The 19397-nt window shown below is 48.3% G+C and overlaps 1 protein-coding gene across 2 annotated transcripts; it reads left to right on the forward strand.

Annotated features, from left to right (window-relative positions):
• Positions 1-2529: 2529 nt before the first annotated feature.
• LDHD (lactate dehydrogenase D) lies at positions 2530-13293 on the forward strand. Of its 2 annotated transcripts, XM_001375105.5 has the most exons (11): positions 2540-2944; positions 5861-5973; positions 6781-6922; positions 8593-8734; positions 9124-9283; positions 10497-10696; positions 11392-11520; positions 11707-11834; positions 12092-12182; positions 12394-12505; positions 12866-13293. In XM_001375105.5, the coding sequence occupies exons 1-11, from the start codon at positions 2885-2887 to the stop codon at positions 13029-13031; spliced, it is 1443 nt and encodes a 480-aa protein (XP_001375142.3). In that variant the 5' UTR covers positions 2540-2884; the 3' UTR covers positions 13032-13293. The 2 variants fall into 2 exon arrangements, with proteins under 2 accessions (XP_007477561.2, XP_001375142.3); XM_007477499.3 differs by lacking the exon at positions 12394-12505 and having other exon boundaries at positions 2530-2944.
• The last annotated feature ends 6104 nt before the right edge of the window (positions 13294-19397 follow it).

Consider the following 19397-nt stretch of genomic DNA (forward strand, 5'->3'; position numbering starts at 1 on the left):
CATGGGAGAGTGACAATAAAGAACATTGTCTCTAGTGAGTCAAGAGACTAAATATCTATTTTTCATGCTTCCTGCCTGCCTCAGTGATACGGAAGAACGATGCGTTAGAGGGTCAAAGAACCAGATTTAAGCTCACTCTTGGGAAACACTTTCCAACTGGAGCTACCCAAAAGGGAAAAGAAGAGCCTCAGAGAGTACTAGATTCCCCCTTCATAGCGGTCTTCAAGGAGAGTCTGGATAACTTGTCATCAAGAATGCAGTAGAGGATGTTCCTCTCTAGGTTCGGGTCACATGGGTCGGCCTCTGAATTCCTTTCCAGGGGTTTGCTCTGCTTCCTCCCAGCCTTGCTCTATCGGCTCATCACGGTTCTGGGGGACCTGGAAGAGTCTGTGGGGTTCTCTTTTCTTTACTGCCATTGGTTTAAGCCCTCACTAGCTGTGAGAATCCCTTCACGTTAGGAGCCACCCCGATTCCATTTAATCACTTAATATCGATTGGATTTTACAAGAGACAAAGAGATGGCGTGAACCAATGGCAAGCATTTCCCCCAACACCTTAGGATGCGCCACCTCAATCTCTTGGGGAAAGCAGACTTACTCATCACTTACTTTAATTCTCTTAGAGCATTGGGTCCTACCAAGTTCATCTCCACCAGATGTATCCTTTTTTATTTATTTATTTTAACCCTTACCTTCCGTCTTGGAGTCAATACTGTGTATTGGCTCCAAGGCAGAAGAGTGGTAAGGGCTAGGCAATGGGGGTCAAGTGACTTGCCCAGGGTCACACAGCTGGGAAGTATCTGAGGCCAGATTTGAACGCAGGACCTCCCATCTCTGAGCCTGGCTTTCAATCCACTGAATCACCCAGCTGCCCCCCACCCCCAGATGTATCATTTACTCAACTACTAAAGGCCTCTGGCTCCTCAGGTCATTTATGTTCCACCCTCTCTGGAACTCTTGACTCTGGAATACCCACACGAGGTACCTTTTGAACTCATAAAGTCATGGAGGCTCTAATAAAAAAAAATGGCTAGCATTTATGTAGTGCTTAAGGTTTGCAAAACCCAGAGTTAATCCACTTAGTTGAGCTGTCCTAGTGGGTGGATGAGTGAGTACAGTTCAATCAGTCAGAGGACAAGGATTTATTAAGCAGGTTACTCTGTGCCAAACATTGTGCTAAATGCTGGGGATACAAATCTAGCCTTAAAGCCACACACACACAACTTTATATATACATATATATATATGATTATGGTTGTATATATATATATATATATATATATATATATGTAAACATAGCTTTATATATGATGGCTGATATAGATATAGATTCCTATATATAGGGCCAGGGAGCCCAATGGATAGAGCACCAGGCTCTATCTCACTCAGTAGGGAGGACCTGGGTTCAAAATCTGACTTCAGACACTTCCTAGCTGTATGACCCTGGGCAAGTCACTTAACTTGGATTGCCTAATCCTTGCTGCTCCTCTCTCTTAGAAATGATACTGACAGTGGGCAGCTCAGTGGATTGAGAGCCAGGCCTAGAGATGGGAGGTCCTAGGTTCAAATCTAGCCTCAGACACTGCCCATCTGGGTGACCCTGGGCAAGTCACTTAACCCACACTGCCTAGCCCTTACCACTCTTCTACCTTAGAACCAATACACAGTATTGATTCCAAGATAGAAGGTGAGGGTTTTTAATTAAAAAAAAAAAGAAAAGAAATGATACTGACAAAAGCTAAGGGTTTAAAAAGCAAATAAATACATAAATAAAAAGACCTAAATAAATATCAGCTATTATCATTACTTTTCTAATGGGGGGGGGAATGTTTCAATATACAGGAACATCATATAAAAGATACAGCCAAAGTCACTGTAGAGTGGATGACACTAGATGGTGGTGACAAAAAAGATCTGCAGCAGAAGGTGACATCTGACTCGGCCATCTTGAAGCCAGGGGGTTCTAAGAGGTCGAGATGAGGAGGGTGAACATTCCAGGTGTGAGGGAAAACCAAGGCAAAGGCAGGAAGCTGGGGGATGGAGCGTTCATTGGAGGAACAGCAAGAAGGCACCAGTTGTTAGATCATAGAATGAGTGGGGGGGGGGGTAAAAACATGAGTGAGTGGAGGGGGTGTACGAAGATTGGGTGGGTAAAAGGGGTGGAGGTTGTAAAAGGCTTTATAACCCAGAGGATTTTCTATTTGATCCTTGGGGTAATAGGGAGCCCCTGGAGTTTAATGAAGGATGTGTGACATGGTAAGACCTGGATTTTAGGAAAAGCCCTTTGGCAGCTTGAACGGATTAGAATGGGAAGAGATAAGGCAGGGAGTCCAGTTAGCTTTTCATTTTCTATCTCCAATGCCTGGACCCCAGAAGCTTCTATCAGACTTGGGCAATCAACTCTTCTCTGCTGTTTTCCTTAGCTTTGGCTGGGGGGGGGGGGGGTTGGAGCCATACATGGTGGGGGATTTCATTGAGTTTGATGTGCTTTGGGCAATGAATGTGTCCACATTAAGCTGAAGGCTTCCAGGAAGTGGGGAGCTCACTATTTCCTGAGCCTCACCTGGCCAGACACAGTGATGAGGGACTGGAGTAAAGGGTGCATTTCAGGCCAGTAATTCAGGATGCTCTGTAGCCTTAACCCGTGCCCTCAGTCCCCAGTTAGGAGCTCAGGGAGCACTGAGTGGAATTAAGCTGTAACTGCCTTAACTGCCTGAGCTACCTTAAGACAGAGCCCACCCTCCTGCAGCAGCCAATAGAAAAGCAGTGGCGGGAGCCTGGTAGGTGGCTTGTTTTCCTTTGATTCAGGCCCCAAGCCAGGACCTTGGAGTGCCAGCTTGGATCTCCCCCTGCAGCCCCCCGCTGAGCTGAAATCCTCTTTGGTTATGGCGAGGCTGCTCCGTGTCCTAGGCGGCTGGAGGAGCTACTGTTCAAAGAGGCAGCAGGTAATAAGCCCAGAGCCTGGCAGGGGCCTCTTGGGTCCTATTGGTGGAGAGGCTGGGCTCCTGTAAGACCCCGAGGCAGCTTCTGTTGACCTTGGGGGGTTCTGTCTTAAAGGGGGGTTGGGGAGAGGGCCCCTCTCTTACACTTTCTCCTTGACAGCCCACCCTGGGGCTCCCCCGGTGACACTGGCATGTCAGTAGCATAGCCCAATGAGGTGGGCACGCTAACTAGATCTGTAAGTAACTTAGCAGTAAGGGCTGGGAAAAAAGGAGAATTCTTTTGGCTTAAGACTTCATTGGCCTCTTTAAGGACACACCTTTGCAGGGGTCAGGACATTAGGGTGCCCCGCCAATGTCAATAATTTGCTACAGGACTTTGGTCAAGTCATCTCCTGTCTGAGCCTCAGCTGTGGCATCTGACAGGCTGGGATTCGTTCTTCCGGTGCTTTTGGCTCTAAGGAACGCTGGACTCTTGGGGTTTCTGTTTTCCTGTTCATAAAATAGGGGTTTGGACAAATTGATCTGAGGTCTATTCTGGTCTGCCGTTCTTGGAGCCTCGGAATCCTTTATTGACCCTCGTTAAGCTGACTGGCGGCTTCTTCGGTGGCCGTTTAATGGTTCTGAAAAATGTGCACAAAATCCTGTTGGGTGAACTGATTGTACTGAGCATCTGCTATCTTTGATACTCTACACTAGGCACAATGGGGGGAATGTAAGGCTGAATCTTTTTTTTTTTTAAGTTTTTTTAAATGGACACATTTATTTTGACATAAAATCCCAACAAACTGAAGATGAAATTTTTCTAAGGACAATTTCCCTTAGAAGTTAAGCCAAATTGGGGGGGGGGAGCAGCTCTCAATCAATGGATTGAGAGCTAGGCCTAGAGATGGGAGGTCCTAGGTTCAAATCTGGCCTCAGACACTTCCTAGCTGTGTGACCCTGGGCAAGTCACTTAACCCCCTAGCCCTTCCTGCTCTTATGCCTTGGAATCAATGTATAGTATTGACTCTAAGACAAAAGGTAAGGGTTTAAAATAAAAAAAAAATGTTAAGCCAAATGGCATGGGATAGTCAATTGCTTGAGACTGATCAAGGCTATTTTACAGCTTTGAACGTTGCTTTTTTTTTTTTTACAAAAAGAAAGAATGGTTTACATTTTAATAAGCTTTTCCCTTTTAAAATTAAATTTTCTTTTTTTCAATGAACAAATACCTATTTCCTCTTCTCCCCTATCCCCGACACATTTAGGGGGGAAAAAGGAAAAGAAAAACTGATTTTAACAAATATGTATAGTTAAGCAAAACAAATTTCTACATTGGCCACGTCCAAAATGCTTTCTCTAGGTCTCGTTCGCCATCTGGAGTATCTGGAGCCCGTCTCCTCTCTGTGGATGGCTGGGCAGTGGGGTGGGCCTCTGGGATCATGTCAGTCGTCCAGATTCACCTTAGCAACTTGATTACCAACATTAATTGTGTTTGATGGCAATTTTGTGGCTGAAGACATCTTGGTTTCCGTCTGTGATCAGAGCCCCTCCCACCCCCCCATCATCCTTGACGAGGAGCTCTCCTCATTCCACATCACTTCATTCAAGCCCATCCATTATTTCTTGGAATTCTTCCTACTCAGTCCTTTCAGTAATAACTCACAATGTGCTCGACCATCCTCTGATAATTGGGCTCACCAATTTGTTTGCAGCATTTTCCCAATAGAAATAGAAATTCCTAATAGAAATTTTATACCTGCAGTTCTTTTCTTGCTGAAGAGGGATCCTTTTTTAATTTTTAATTAATTAATTACTCTAAAAAACCCTTACCTCCCATCTTAGAACTGATACTAAGTATTGGTTCCAGGGCGGAAGAGCAACAGGGGCTAGGTAGTGAGGGTTAAGTGACTTGCCCAGGGTCACACAGCTAGGAAGTATCTGAGACCAGAATCTCCCATCTCTAGAGTTGGCTCTCTATCTACCAAGCCACCTAAGTGCCCCAGAGTTGGATTTTTAAGAAAACCTGTTCTATAAAATAAAAAAAATTGGGGGCAGCCAGGTAGCACAGTGGATAGAGAGCCAGGCCTGCAGGTGGGAGGACCTGGGTTCAAATCTGGACTCTCATACTGTAGGAATATGTTAGGGATAGACTTATATTTCTCCACTACTTCCTAGCTGTGTGATCCTGACCAAGTCATTTAACCCCAAAAAGCCTTTGCTGCTCTTCTGTCTTAGAATTGAGTCTAAGACAGAAAGTAAGAATTTTAAAAATATATATTTATGTATGTATATTTATTATTTTTCCATATATATGTGCCTGGTTTATTCTGTCTGGCCATTTTACATTTCCGTACAGTGTACATTCTTAAAATGAGGGTAAGGATAGCTGGGTGGGTCAGTGGATTGAGAGCCAGGTCTAGAGACAGGAGGTCCTGGGTTCAAATTTGGCTTCAGACACTTCCTAGCTGTGTGACCCTGGGCAAGTCACTTAACACCCATTGCCCAGACCTTACAGCTCTTCTGCCTTGGAACCGATACATAGTATTAATTCTCAGACAGAAGGTAAGGGTTTAAAAAATAAATAAAAATAAAATAAAACGAGGGTTGCCTGTGTTACCTTGGCTAAGCTGGCTGACAGGGGAAGAGGAGGGCATGGGGCCTCTGACCAAACACAGTCATCTCCTGCCTTCTGGTATTTCACTGAGCGCTCTTTCAGAGTCCCACAGGCCTACCTTCACTGGGCCTTCCACAAAAGGGAAGTTCCTTTGAGGGCAGCCATTATTTAATTTCCATCTTTTTAATCCCCAGTTCCTAGCTCAGTGCCTGGCACACAGTAGGTGCTTAATAATGTTTGATGATTGGCTGACTGACTGATCTTCTCCTGAGAGCTCAGATCTCCTAGAACCCTGAGGAGCTTCCCCCTTTTGATGCTTGCAGGAGCGAGTCAGTGATGATTTTGTGGAGACACTGAAGGCGGTGGTGGGGGAACCCAATGTGTCTATAGCTGCTGCGGTGCGTGAGCAGCACGGTCATGATGAATCTATGCACAGGTAGGCAGGTGGTGGGCCAGGGGAGCAGGGGGGGCCCGTGTCTCGGAATCCTACAGCCCCGGAAGGCAGGTGAGTCGGACTGGCCACATGGCGAGACGATGCTTGGTGCTGGGGATGAGGGATGATGCCCTCGGAGGTCTCTGCTTCTCTTCCTCCTCCTGCATCGCCCAGCATCTGGCTTTTCTGGTCCATGACTGTTGCCTGCCCTATACTGCATCCCAAGAAGGTATCCTTTGCTTTGAACCAGGCAGCTAACCTTGGGGATGCCGGTTCTCTCTGGGGTCTAATTTGTCAGTAAAACCAGAACGGGAGTTAAGAGGACTCAGTCATTCCCAAAGCTGTCAGCCTTAAGTCTAGGAGTCTCCGGTGCATTCTTCTACCCACTTTGATACTCCCTTCTGCGGTTGGGTTCGAGAAAAGAGGGATCAAAGGGTTTCAGAGTGGGGCCCAAGTCTTTGGGGTCCTTTCCTTCCTGTTTTCTGGTTGCATGGTTCTCCCTGGAGCACGTTGCTCTTGGCACTGAGATGGAGACAGAGGTCAGTGTGCCAGGGAAGAAGGTTCCCTTTGGTCCCCTACTCTGGGGATATTCTCTTCCTCTCTCCTAGACCTTAGCTCAGAGGCTCCTCTCTTGGCACTGTCCACCGATCACCATCGTAGAGTCTGAAGGCTTGGTTGGTTTTCTTTTGGGCTGGGACCCGCCAAACTCCTCCAGCCTTGTCTTTTTTATAATTTCATTTAATTTAAATTTTATAGATTTATCTCTTGTACTCGGTTCCAGGTAGAAACGAGCCTTGTCTTTTCTGGCAGGTGCAGCCCCCCAGATGCAGTTGTGTGGCCCCAGAATGTGGAGCAGGTCAGCCAGCTGGCAGCCTTGTGCTATGATCACAGCATCCCCATTATCCCCTTTGGCACCGGGACAGGGATGGAAGGTGGAGTCAATGCTATACGGGTATGGCCAGGGTCCTGGGGCTGGGGCTGGGGCTTTTGAAAGTGGGGCAGTTTCCCTCTCCATCTTTGGGACTGGCGGCTCCTGCCCTCCACTCCCGCTCCTTTAATTTCCCTTCTCCGATTTGGACCTCATTATATAAGAATCTGTCTCTTCCCCACCTCCGATTGGCTAAGCTAAGTGGCGAATCCACTCCTTCATCATTTGCTACTTCCCAGATTTAACGTTAACACCTTTCCTCTCCCTAGAAACTCTGCCCATTGGGATGGGAACCCTGGGTAGTCTGGGCAGCACAGAGTTCAGCTGAAGGATCACAGGGGTAATAGGTTTATGCTGCCCCACTGAAAACGAGATTTCTAAGCAATGTAAGAGAGTGAGCTGGGTTTGGCATCAAGATGAGTTCAAATTCTGTCTCTGGCACTAATTGGCTATGTTACTTGGACATGAAATAATGGATAAAGAATCGATATAGAAGCCAAGAAGATCTGGATTCTAATCCTACCTCACAGAAAATTACTTAATTTCTTATTGCTCTAGACAACTCTCTAAGATTCCAAGTTGCATCCATGTGGTAGTTTTTATTTATTTATTTATTTTTAACCTATACCTTCCATCTTGGAGTCAATACTGTGTATTGGCTCCAAGGCAGAAGAGCAGTGAAGGCTAGGCAATGGGGGTCAAGTGACTTGCCCAGGGTCACACAGCTGGGAAGTGTCTGAGGCCAGATTTGAACCTAGGACCTCCCATCTCTAGGCCTGGCTCTCAATTCACTGAGCTACCCAGCTGCCCCCAATGTGGTAGTTTTTTTAAAAAAGTTGTGTGGGGAACAATGTAAAGGAAAAAGTTCATGAATTCTTTTTTTAAAATGCATTTTTATTGATTTAAAAAAGCATCATCTACATTTCCCCCTGTATTCTTTCATCTCCCTCCTGCCAGGGAGCCATCCCTTATTGGAAAGAAAAAAATTTGTAAAGAAAAACCCCACCAAACTGATCACCCACCATGGATTAAAACAAAACAAATCTTTACCTTCCATTTTGGAATCAATTCTATGTATTGGTTCTAAGGCAGAAGTAAGGGCTAGGTGATTGGGGGGGGGGGCTATTTAAATGTCTTGTCTGGACCTTGTGTGACCCTGGGGTGGGGTCACACAGCTAGGAAGTATCTCAGGTCAGATTTGAACCCAGAACCTCCTGTCTCTAAGCCTTGCTCTCCATCAACTGAGCCACCCAGCTATTCTCCAAACGAATTAAGGAAAGCTCAGTATATTGGGAAATAGTCCTAAACTTCTGAAATTGAGATCAGAGAAGGCAACCTGTTCCCACCATACCTCTGCCCATGACCCTCCATCAGAAGCAGAACCTGAGGTGGGGGCACCTGAAGGTCTTGGCATCTTAGAAATAATTGTATTCTGTCTTTTCAACGAGTCTGTGCCCCTTGAGCCTTGGTCCGTGGGGGGAACTTTCCTCCCTTGCTTCAGTCTGGACCTTTAGTTTCTATGGTCCTCTTCCTTTCTTCTCCCCTCATGTCTCCTGGACACTTAGTTCCTTGCCTATCAGGAAAGGGGTGTGTAGAGGGAATCTGGAAAACTCTGTGTGTGTTGTGTGTGTGTGTGTTTCTGTCTGTCTGATTGGGGCCCATCTCACCTCTTCCCCTTTCCTGTCTTCTGATAGGGTGGCATCTGCTTTAACCTCACTCGCATGGACCGTGTCTTGGAGCTGAATGCAGATGACTTTTCAGTGACTGTGGAGCCTGGGGTTACCCATAAAGCCCTTAACTCCTACCTGAGGGATAGTGGTCTCTGGTTCCCAGTGGGTATGACTTGGGGACCAGCTCAAACTCTGGGCTATTTCCTCATGCTCCCAGGGGTGCCATGGGGTTTCCTTCCCTCCTTTCTATACGGACCTTCCAAGAAAGGCTCTGAGGAGATTCCCTGCATATGTTTTAGGGAAGATGCTCAGGCTCATCGTGGAGTTTCTAGCTTCTTCCTCCACCCCCTCCTCATCACAACTGCCCAGACCCATGGCCACTTTCTCCCAAACTGTGTGCCCCTATCCTCAGGAGCCCAGGCATGCAGGCAGCGCTCCAGCCACCTGCTGCCCATCCTCCAAAGCCAATGGGTTGGTTTTCTCCTGGGACCTCCTGAGAGCTCCATGCACTCCCCCAATTTGGTTCCTTTCCCCCATATACTCTCTTCCTCCCAGATCCAGGAGCTGATGCCTCCCTCTGTGGCATGGCAGCTACTGGGGCCTCAGGGACCAATGCTGTTCGGTATGGCACTATGCTGGAGAATGTCATCAACCTGGAAGTTGTGTTGGCAAATGGGAAGATCCTGTATACCTCAGGTCAAGGCCGCCGATTCAGGTGAGTGGGGTGGTAGTAGTAGTAGAAAGAGATATGGAGTGTTAGGGTCAGGACTTTCACCAGCCAAGGCATCAAGCACCCTAAGGAGCCAGTAGACAGATGGGCCTTGTAAGGGCATTTTGTATTGCTCACATGCACAGAGGGTAGAATGATACAGATTATTCAAAGCAGCAGATACACCAAAAGCCACTCCTCAGCTGACTTCTTGGAGAGCACCCTGTGCTTTCTTTCCTTCCTCTCATCCCTGGCCAGCTTTATGGCTCATATTTTGAAAATTATTGCTACTAAAAGATATCGATATTTGATTATCGCCTGCATTTCCCAATCATGTCTCCTCTTCAATCTCCTTCCTGAGAACCATCCCTGATAATAAAGGAAGAAAAAACCCTGTTCAGCAACTTACCATGCATTTGAAAAAGTAAGACACTTGACAGTCCCCCAGTAAGGACTCCTCTCTCTTCTTGGGGGACAGGCTTAGTCATTTCAACTTCACCGGGTTCAGTTCCAATGGTTTCATCGTGGTTCTTTACATTTATACTGTTGTAGACATTGCGTATTTGCCTTTAGATGGCCTCCATGTTGGCCGAGCACTGGTGACAGAATCCTCATGCCATCAATGTTGTCTGCTCTAGTGGAATTGGCCTGGCAGCCAGGAGACTTGAGTTCTAGTTACAGCTCTTATTCTCTAGCTGTATGACTCTGAGACTCAGTTTCCTCATCGGTAAAATGAAGGGGTTGGGTGAGATGATCTCTGACCCTTTGCCTGGGATCCACTGCAGTGCTCTCCACCTTGGTCCCAGCCTACCTGATGTGAGGCACCACTGGAAAATACAGATAGCTTTCATTCGAGATTTCAATAGGTCAAACCATGGCTGCCAGATGACTTCCCAGGCTAGTTAGAACACTTGGGGTTGTTTAGAAACCATTCCTGATCTCTGAGGAAGGGAGCATGGTATGTTGGGGAGAGTGTTGGATTTGAAGGCAGAGGATCTGGGTTTGAATTCTGCTGTGCCACATAGGCTAGATTATGTGACTTTGGGTAGATTACCTCACCTGTTTTGTGTCCTCATTTTGTATAATGTCAGGGGCTGGGGAGTGACATATTTGATGGTTTCAAAGTTGCTTCCAGCTTGAAATCTATGCTCTTGTGTCATGTGGGTACTGCCTTGGGACTGACCCCAGGAACCCATTCTTTTGTTCCCTGGGGCCTCAGGAAAAGCTCAGCTGGCTACAACCTGACAGGACTGTTTGTTGGCTCGGAGGGGACCCTGGGCCTCATCACAACAGCAACACTACGACTGCATGGCATCCCCGAGGCCACTGTGGCAGCAGTCTGTCCCTTCCCTAGCATCCAGGCTGCTGTCGATAGCACTGTACAGATACTCCAGAGTGGCGTGCAGGTGGCACGAATTGGTGAGGACTGGGGAAGGGTCTTGGTCAGGTGGAAAGAAAACCGTGGTCTCCTCTTCTCCACTTCCACCCCTCATGGCTAAAGAGGTTTGGAAAGAAGCTCATTGGTGTTAGTCACTGAAAATTTTGGATTAGGGGCAGTTGGGAGGCTCAGTGGATGAGAGCCAGGCCTAGAGATGGGAGGTCCTAGTTTAAAATCTGGCCTCAGCCACTTCCTAGCTGTGTGATTCTAGGTAAGTCACTTAACCCCCATTGCCTAGCCCTAACCACTCTTCTGCCTTGGAACCAGTACCCAGTATTGATTCTAAGACAGAAGGTAAAGTTAAAAAAAAAAAAAACAAAACAACATTCCCAGAACCCCTGAAATCTATCCTAAGAACCGAGCTTAAGAACCCTGGTCTAGATGCCCAAGTCCTTTCTAGCTCTCAATAGTGCCTGGTTCTGAGTAGATATCTGATTGATTCAATATTATAATTCTGCGAGATGTACCCAAACAATGGACATTTATTAAGCAGGTATTACATGCCAATCACCATGCTAAGAGCTAGAGTTGTATGTTGAGTTGATGGAAGAAGTCATTCCACGTGTGTATGGTGTGTGTGTGGGTTCCCTCTTTGCCAAGATCTGATTTTCCTGTCTTCTCCACCTACCTCCTCCTCCTCACCCCTTTCCCTGCCACCTCATCGTACTTTCTCCAGAATTCCTGGATGACGTTATGATGGATGCCTGCAACAAATACAGTGGCCTGACCAATGCTGTGGCTCCCACCCTCTTCTTGGAGTTCCACGGCTCCAATCAAGGGCTGAGGGAGCAGCTGCAGAGGGCAGGTGGGGCTTCCCCCCCAGCTTTGGGGAGGAGAGGTGGTGATAGGGTGGGGAGTCTAATCCCAACAACTTGGTCCCTGGGGAGGGTTGTCCAGTAGGACATCTGCTGTGGCTGCCTCGAGGCAGGATCTCTCCTGGGCCCTGAAGGGTGGATAAAAGGACGCCTAAGGTGACAAGGATTTCCTGCAGAGGAGATCACCCAACAGAATGGAAGTTCCCATTTTACATGGTCGAAGGAACTGGAGGAACGGAAACAGCTATGGGCAGCTCGGCACAATGCCTGGTATGCCACCCTGGCTCTTAGGCCTGGCTGCAAGGTGAGCCAGGGCTGGGAGAGTAGAGAAGTGGATGGGAGAAATAGGGAACTCCTTTCCCCAAGCACTTAGAGGGTAGGCAGGTTCCTTTCTATCCCGTGCTCTTGGACCTTAGACATTATTCACCTAATCTGAGAACAGACAGCTAAGCTCCCCGAGGAGTCTCTTCCTGGGCTGAAGGAGGAAGAAGAGGGTAAAGCATCTTGCCAGGGGGAAGCCATTGAAAGGCCTGAAAGACTTTGTATCTCTCACCCACACAGGGCTACTCTACAGATGTCTGTGTCCCCATTTCACGGCTCCCAGAGATTATAGTGGAGACCAAGGAGGACCTGAAGGCTTCTGGTCTCACAGGTGACCTCTAGGGCCCTCCTCCCTACCTGCCTGGTCTATTCCCCCAGGGGCTTTAACCTCTCAGACAGAGAGGAGGTAGAGGTCAGGCACAGGAAGGACAGACTCATCCAAGAAGGGGAAGGGTGGGGGGATGAGTAGGGGAGACACAGTGAGGGGCCCAGGAAAGGTAGTGATGCCCAGCATTTGAGCAGCTCTCTCTCCCCTTTTCTAGGAACCATTGTTGGGCATGTTGGGGATGGAAACTTCCACTGCATCTTAGTGTTTAACACTGAGGATGCTGATGAACACCGCCGAGTGATGGAGTTTGGGAAACGGTTGGGGAGGTACAAGATTCTGTCTGATTTTTCAGGGCGGAGGGCAGGTGTCATGGTGGAGAGAAGGGTTAGCAGGAAGCACAGGCTCAGGAACAGGAGTATGGGGCCCAAAGGACACACGCCATATCTGGGGAGGGACTTCTTTTTTCTCCAAGTCTTGAGAAAGCTAGAACCTGGATTGAGAGGAAGGAAGGAAGGATCAGGATCCTACTTACTGGTGCTAATCCCAAGCTGGGCATTCCTCACTCCAGCACAGAAGAAAGCCACAAAATCTCCTCTGAGCAAGTGAAGGGTCTCTTGAGAAGCCTCAGTGCGGTCCATCTTGACTGCCTCCACTAAAGGCATTGCCTCTTGGGCTATTTACTCTAGGAAGGCACTGGCCATGAATGGGACCTGCACGGGGGAGCATGGCATTGGACTGGGCAAGCGCCAACTACTGAAGGAGGAAATTGGTCCTGAAGCCATGGAGACCATGAGGCAGATCAAAGCAGTCTTGGACCCCAAGAACCTCATGAATCCTGGCAAAGTGCTGTGAGGGCCCTCCATCCTACTGCCTTAATCGATTCAGGGATTTGGTGGGGTGGGGACTCTGTGTGACAAAGGCTTCATCATCTGATCATCACCTTTTACTTGGGCGAAAATCTCACCTGAGTCCTGAGAACACTGGTTGAGGTCACTCCTAAGTGTCCCAGGGAGATAGGAGGGCCAGAGGAGAGGGCTTACTGCTTACTGCTTTGGCTGGCTTGGCCCGGTCAGTTTGTCCATCATGATTTTTCTCAGTAAACCTTTTAGAATTACTCTGTTTAAGGCTCTCTCTTCTCCGTCTAGAAGCTGTGGGGAAGGGAGGGTCAGGGTCCATCCTGTGTTGTCAGGCTTCTTCTTCGGCGGAGGGCCCTAGCCAAGAGCCTTTCCTTTCCCCTCCCTCTCTGTGACTGAGGATGAAACTCGGGGAGGGGGAGAGGCTAGAGCATGGTCTGGGGGCAAAGTAGCCTGAATTCCCAAGATTTCTGGAAAAGGAATCCTACTGCCTTATGAGCCAGAGGGTGATCTAATCAAACCTCCTGCCCCATGCGGGAATCCCCTCTATGATCTCCCTTTACAGGGAAGCACCTAGTTGTCTCTGAAAGACAATTCATGACCTCACAAGATGGCCCATCCCATTTGGGGCCATCTTCCTTGTGCCAAAATGCATCTCTTTGTAAAGTCCAGCTGTCACGTCTCGGGTCTGCCACACACCATGCACCCAATCTCTTCTGCAACAGCCCTTGGAGAGCAACATTCATTTTCTTGGGCTAAACAGCCCAAGTTCTTTCACCCAATTCTCACAGGGCAGTTTCCATCTCAGTTGCCTTCTGTTGGACATGTCCCAGGCTGTGAATGTTCCTTTAAAATATGACTCCCGGAGGGAAGCATATATTCTAAGAATGGTCTGACCAGATCAGGATTCAGTGGCTTTGCCGATCAACTCTGAACATTATACTCAAATTTGGTTTTAGCTTTGGGGTTCATCGACACACTGGAACAGTCTCGTGGCCAGGGACATGTTAGCCTTGGATCTTTGCTGCCCTTCTGAGCATTTTACCAAGGAAGGTCATGGTGCCCAAGGGCTGCAGCGATTCGGAACGTACTTCCTGCGTTTTCCCATTACTGAACCACCAGTCTGCTATTTGAGAACTCAGTGCCAGATATTTAAGATGGGAGCATAAGGTGTGGTGCTAGAAGGAATCAGGAGACCTGTGTCCTCAGAGCCGTCGCTTCCACTCATCAGCAGTGTAGCCTTGGCAAATCACTTCAAACCTATAAAATAATTAACTGGCCCAGAGATGACCAAGGTTCCTGCTGGTACTCCATTTCAGTGGTACATGCCCCCTTCGAGAAAGAAATGATTGTATTCCAAGAATGAACCAAAAGACCAACTCCAACATCTACCCAATCAAGATGGCGAGTTTTGGTGGAAGAGGGAAGTCTGGATCTGCGTATCTGCATATGCCTTCGGTGGGTGGTGAGGGTGGGAAGAGGGCATTGGAAGAGGTTCCCCACCAGAATTATTGTTGTGGTCTGGCACGGCGTGGTGTTTCTTCAGTGGCGAGTAACTGACAGCTTGGTCCAGTGGACCCCAATTCCCTCCAAGGCACACCATCACTAATGAAGTCACTCCATGTTTGTTGAAAAGCACCCCAATGTCCTGCTGGCTATCTTGCCCGCCTGGGCTTGCTGTTCCCATGATGATCCACTAGAGGGTATGCAGAATTCTAGGTAGGGATCAGGGCAGCCTCTGGTGCCCGGACCTGCCCGTCTGACGTGCAAATCAAATCTAAGCCAGGCTCAGGTGGGGAGCTTGGCTTCTTGAAGGGCGGGCAAGAAAATGGGAGGCTTCCTCCCACTGGGCAAACACAGGGAGGGTGGGGGGCGGGTGGGCACCGAATGTCCCCTTGGTTTCATGAAAATATTTGGGCTTTCTCTCCTCCATCCTCCCTGCCTGCTCATTGAAGGCACAGATGCAATTTATCAAGGCAGCAGGAGTACAAACTGTCACCAAATTATAGTGGGAAGTACATTCACTGGCTTTGAAAACAAGGGAACCTGGGTTCAAATTCTGCTTTTAAAAAATAGACTTCTGTTCATTTGCCAAAGTCCCATTACTCACTCTAGTCCGTCAGTGTTCTCATCTGTAAGTAACTACTCACATGTAATGCTTAAAGGCTTTCACTGTCTTCATGACAACCCTAAGCAGTAAAAAAAAGTTAACCTTTGTTCATCTTAGAATCAATACTAAGTACTGGTACCAGGGCAGAAGAGCAGTAAGAACTAGGCCATGGGGGTGAAGTGACTTGCCCAGGGTCACACAGCTCCAATGCACTGCCCATGGGCTCGAGCGCTGGGTGGGGGTGGGAAGAGAAAGCAGGCAGCAGGGGAGGGAGGGGCCTGAGCTCCGACCAGGGAGAGGCAGGCAGGTGTGTCTGCCCCTTTGGGCAAGTTCATGAACAAGGTGCATTTATGTAGGGCTTTCAGATCTGCAACGTACTCCGGAGGGATGGAAGTAGGTGCCACTCTGCCCATTTCATAGATGAGGAGACAGAGGGTGGGATTCAGTGCCAAGAAAGCGAAGCTGATCCCCAGATCCCAGCACTGAGGATGGCGCTGCCTCATCCAGCCTGCCCATCCAGGGAGCCCCCACTGGACAATTCGTGCCTCCCCTCATCCTGGGATCGGTAAATTCTCGGCGGGGGCTTCTGCTTGCATTGGTCCTGAAGAGGACTCGGCCTGGGCAGAGCAACCCTTTGTCAACAGACCGGCTGCCCCTTCCGATATTGCCAGGCAGGGGAGAGGCCGACCGAGGTCTAAGTGGCCGGGGGGCCCGGACCCCCTCTGCTCCTCCTGGGGCGGCCGCCAGTCTGCCCAAAGACCCCGGCACGAATGCCCCCATCCTTCCTGGCCTGGGCTGCAGAGGGCGAGTCACCGTGGAACAAATGACTCCCCTAGCCAGAGCCCCGAGGGGTTCCCAGGCATCTCCTGGGTATCTGGTGCGGTTCAAGGAAGCCAGCATTTGTGGGGCGCCCGCTACGGGCCAGGCAGTGCTCATCCGAGTCTCCCAACAGCCCCGGCGGGTGGGCAGAGGTGCTCGTGACCGCCCCGCTCCAGGCATCCGTACCTGGCCTGCCTGCCAGCACGCTGGGTGCCTCCTGGGCTCCGTCCAGCCGAGGGTGCGCGGCCCGGAGGTCAGGCAAGGAGATCTCCAGGCACTGCCTTCTGGCCTGCGCTGCCAGGAGGTAAATATAGAACAGGGAGACACAGTTGCCAGGCAGGATTGGGAGCTGCTCGTGGAGGATGACGTATCTACTCTGCAGGCAGACAGACAGACACACAGGCGGAGGAGCGCACACACGTGACATGCTCGGGAATTCCAGGCCGCGGATCGCTTCTGCGTTGTCCGCTTTACAGGCAAGGCCTTTCAGATCCTGGCCGCTGCAGCTCCGAGGAGAGGAGAGCTGCTTCCCAGGGGAGCCGCCTCTCATTTAGAACACTGGGCATGCCTAAGGACAAAGAGCAACTAGCTGCCGAGTTAGGAAGGGATCCAGCTTTAATAGGCACTCCAAAAGGCAACGCTAAGAGGTCACAGATTTGGAGGGGCAGAGGGCTAGTCCAACGGGGCACGGGTGGGCAAACTGATGCAGGGTCACAGATCAGAGCGGAGGGCCCTGAAAGGCCATCTGGCCCAATCTGCACCCACCTCTCAGAGAGGAGACCTCAGGGGAAGGCAAAGCCTGGCCCTCCCGTGGCACTCTGGGACAATCCACAGCGGATGTTTCCCCGTTCAGCAAGCCTCGATTTCCTTCCAAGCTCGGCTCTTGACACGGGGCCTTTCCTGAGCTCCGTCTTGGGTTGCCTCATATTTGTGTACTTATCCATACAGAGACAGCACACAAGTTCCTCGAAGGCACGGACTGTTTCATTGTCTTTCATCTATGCTTTTCCAGACCGGAGGGCCCCGTCTGATACGCAGTATGTAATAATAGCAACGATGACAATAGTGTTAATATAGTTTTGAGATTGGCAAAGCACTTTATAGTACCTCATTTGATTCTCCACCACCCTGGGAAGTAGGTGCTGTTTATCCTCACTTTACAAATGAGGAAACTGAGGCAGACAGCAGTTAAGTGACTTTGCCTGGGAACAGAGGGCTGGCAAATATCTATAGCTGGATCTGAATTCAATTCTTCCCGAGTAGGTGCAACATTAATTGCTGCCTATTTGTTCTTAATTTTGCGCAGAGGCCAACCAGAACAAGTCTTATCTTTTCCATATAGCCTTTCAAATATCTGCGAGCAGCCTCAGAGCTTCTGTTCTCCAGGCTGAACACTGCTAGCTCCTTCAACCTCTCCTCATAGGGTCTTTGGCCCTCCTGGCTGCTCTCCTCTGAACTTCCTCCGGCTCATCCACAACCTGTCTAAATGTAATGTCCAGAACTGAACACACTATTCTGGATAGAGCGCACCCGAGGCAGAATACAGCAGGATTGTCATCTCTCTGGTCCTGAATGTGCCGCTTCTCAATGGTATCTAAGATTGCCCCAAGTTTTTCCTTGGCTGCCATATCAGTTGGCTGAGTGAGCTTTCAGGGTACTGAAATGGACAGATCCTTTCCGGATGATCTGGCTAGTTGTGGAACTGATTTCTTGAAACCCAGTAAACTCGACATTTTCCCGTGAGATTTTATCTTGTCATGATTCAGCTCATTTTTCTAACCTGTCAAGAATTCTGAATCCTGCTACCCCACGTGTTAGCTCTCCTTCCCAGGTTGGTGTCCTTGGCAAACCTGAGAACCATGCCATCCATGGAAGTCTGTGTCACTGGGGGAAAAAGCTAACCATCACAGGACCAATGGCATAGGTCCTTGACAGATGCCCATGGAGACTGAGGCCCTGTGTAATCCTGATTTTGGTTCCACAATAGTTTAATCCCACCCCCCCACCCCCCAGCTGCTTGTAGTATTTTGTCCCTTATCTTGGGATTTTTGGAATTTGGCTATAATAGTTCTAGAATTTTTAAACTTGGGATTTCTTTCAGGAGATGATCAGTGAAAATTCCTTTAATTTCTATTTTTGAGGCCTAAATTAACATCCAATCTTTAAGCATTGCTCTTTAGGTCCAAATTCATCTAATGGTCCTATCATTTTTATCAACCATGCCTCCATATTTTCCACAAGTATTGCATCAAAGATTACCAGATGTTTGGCTAAAATCTAGGTAAACTTAGGAGTTAGTATTATTCTGCTTTACTAGTATAATAACCCGGTTATAAAAGAAAATTAGGTTAGTCTGGCTTGATTTGTTCTTAATGAAAACCTGCTGGCTCTCTGTGATTCTTAACCATTAATGATGCTGCAGAATTCCTCCAGGAATCCAAGTCAAGATCACTGGCCTACAGTTTGTAGATTCCACGTTCTTATCCTCTTTGAAAATCAGGACATTTATCCTCCTCGAATCCTGAAGTACCTTTTTCATTCCCCATGATATTTCAAAGATCGGACATTGTACCTGCCAGTTCAAAATAAGAGATTACAATGAACCTGAGCCTTGCTCCTTGAACCCATGAAAGGCAAGTAGCTAGGTGTGTCTTATACTCCACAGGCTTTGTTGTTCTATCATTGCTGATCTAAACTGTGTTCTGCCAGAGAAATCAGAGAGAGCGTAACATTCCCTTCCCCACCATTAACCTGACCTCATGTCCATCTTTGAAACAATCCAGTTTAGTTGAAATAACAATAGCTGACATATATCAGGCTCTATGAAGTAGGGACCAGTTCTTATTTTACAGAGGTTGAGACAAGTTTAGAGGTGATTTGCAGCATGGGCACCCAGGTGAGATAGGATTGAGAATTGAAAGATAATATGGTTCACTCACCTCATTTTGCAGATGAGGGAACTGAGGTCAAATGGCTCAGCCATTGGCTAATAAGTAGAAGAGCAATGACTGGAACCCAGGTCTCATGACTAAACCCAGGCCTCTATTATACCACCCTGTTTTTGACAGCTGGGGCATAAATGTGGCTTACTAGCAATTCAAAACAGACGAACATTCTCCCTCAGAAGGGAAAACTGATTCTTTGGTGGTGGCTTCCATCCATTTCTCCTTAGCTGGAACTTGGAATCGATGTATGTTTAACATATTTTCTGATTTACCTAAGTTTTATATTCTTGATTTTTACTTTTAAAGATATTTGGGTAATTTTATTGTACATCTTATTCAAAAAGCCTCTTGCAGCTAACATGTTTTGGGATAGGGAAGAATGAAAGGGACAAAAAGGGCAGTTCCTGGGATAGTGGGGACCATGGGGCAATTGTTTCTTCAGTTACCTCTATCCTAAGGGCAAACTGCAAAGGGAAAGTTAGGATCATCC

Source organism: Monodelphis domestica, chromosome 1, assembly GCF_027887165.1.
Source record: "Monodelphis domestica isolate mMonDom1 chromosome 1, mMonDom1.pri, whole genome shotgun sequence".
NCBI classification, from domain to species: domain Eukaryota; kingdom Metazoa; phylum Chordata; class Mammalia; order Didelphimorphia; family Didelphidae; genus Monodelphis; species Monodelphis domestica.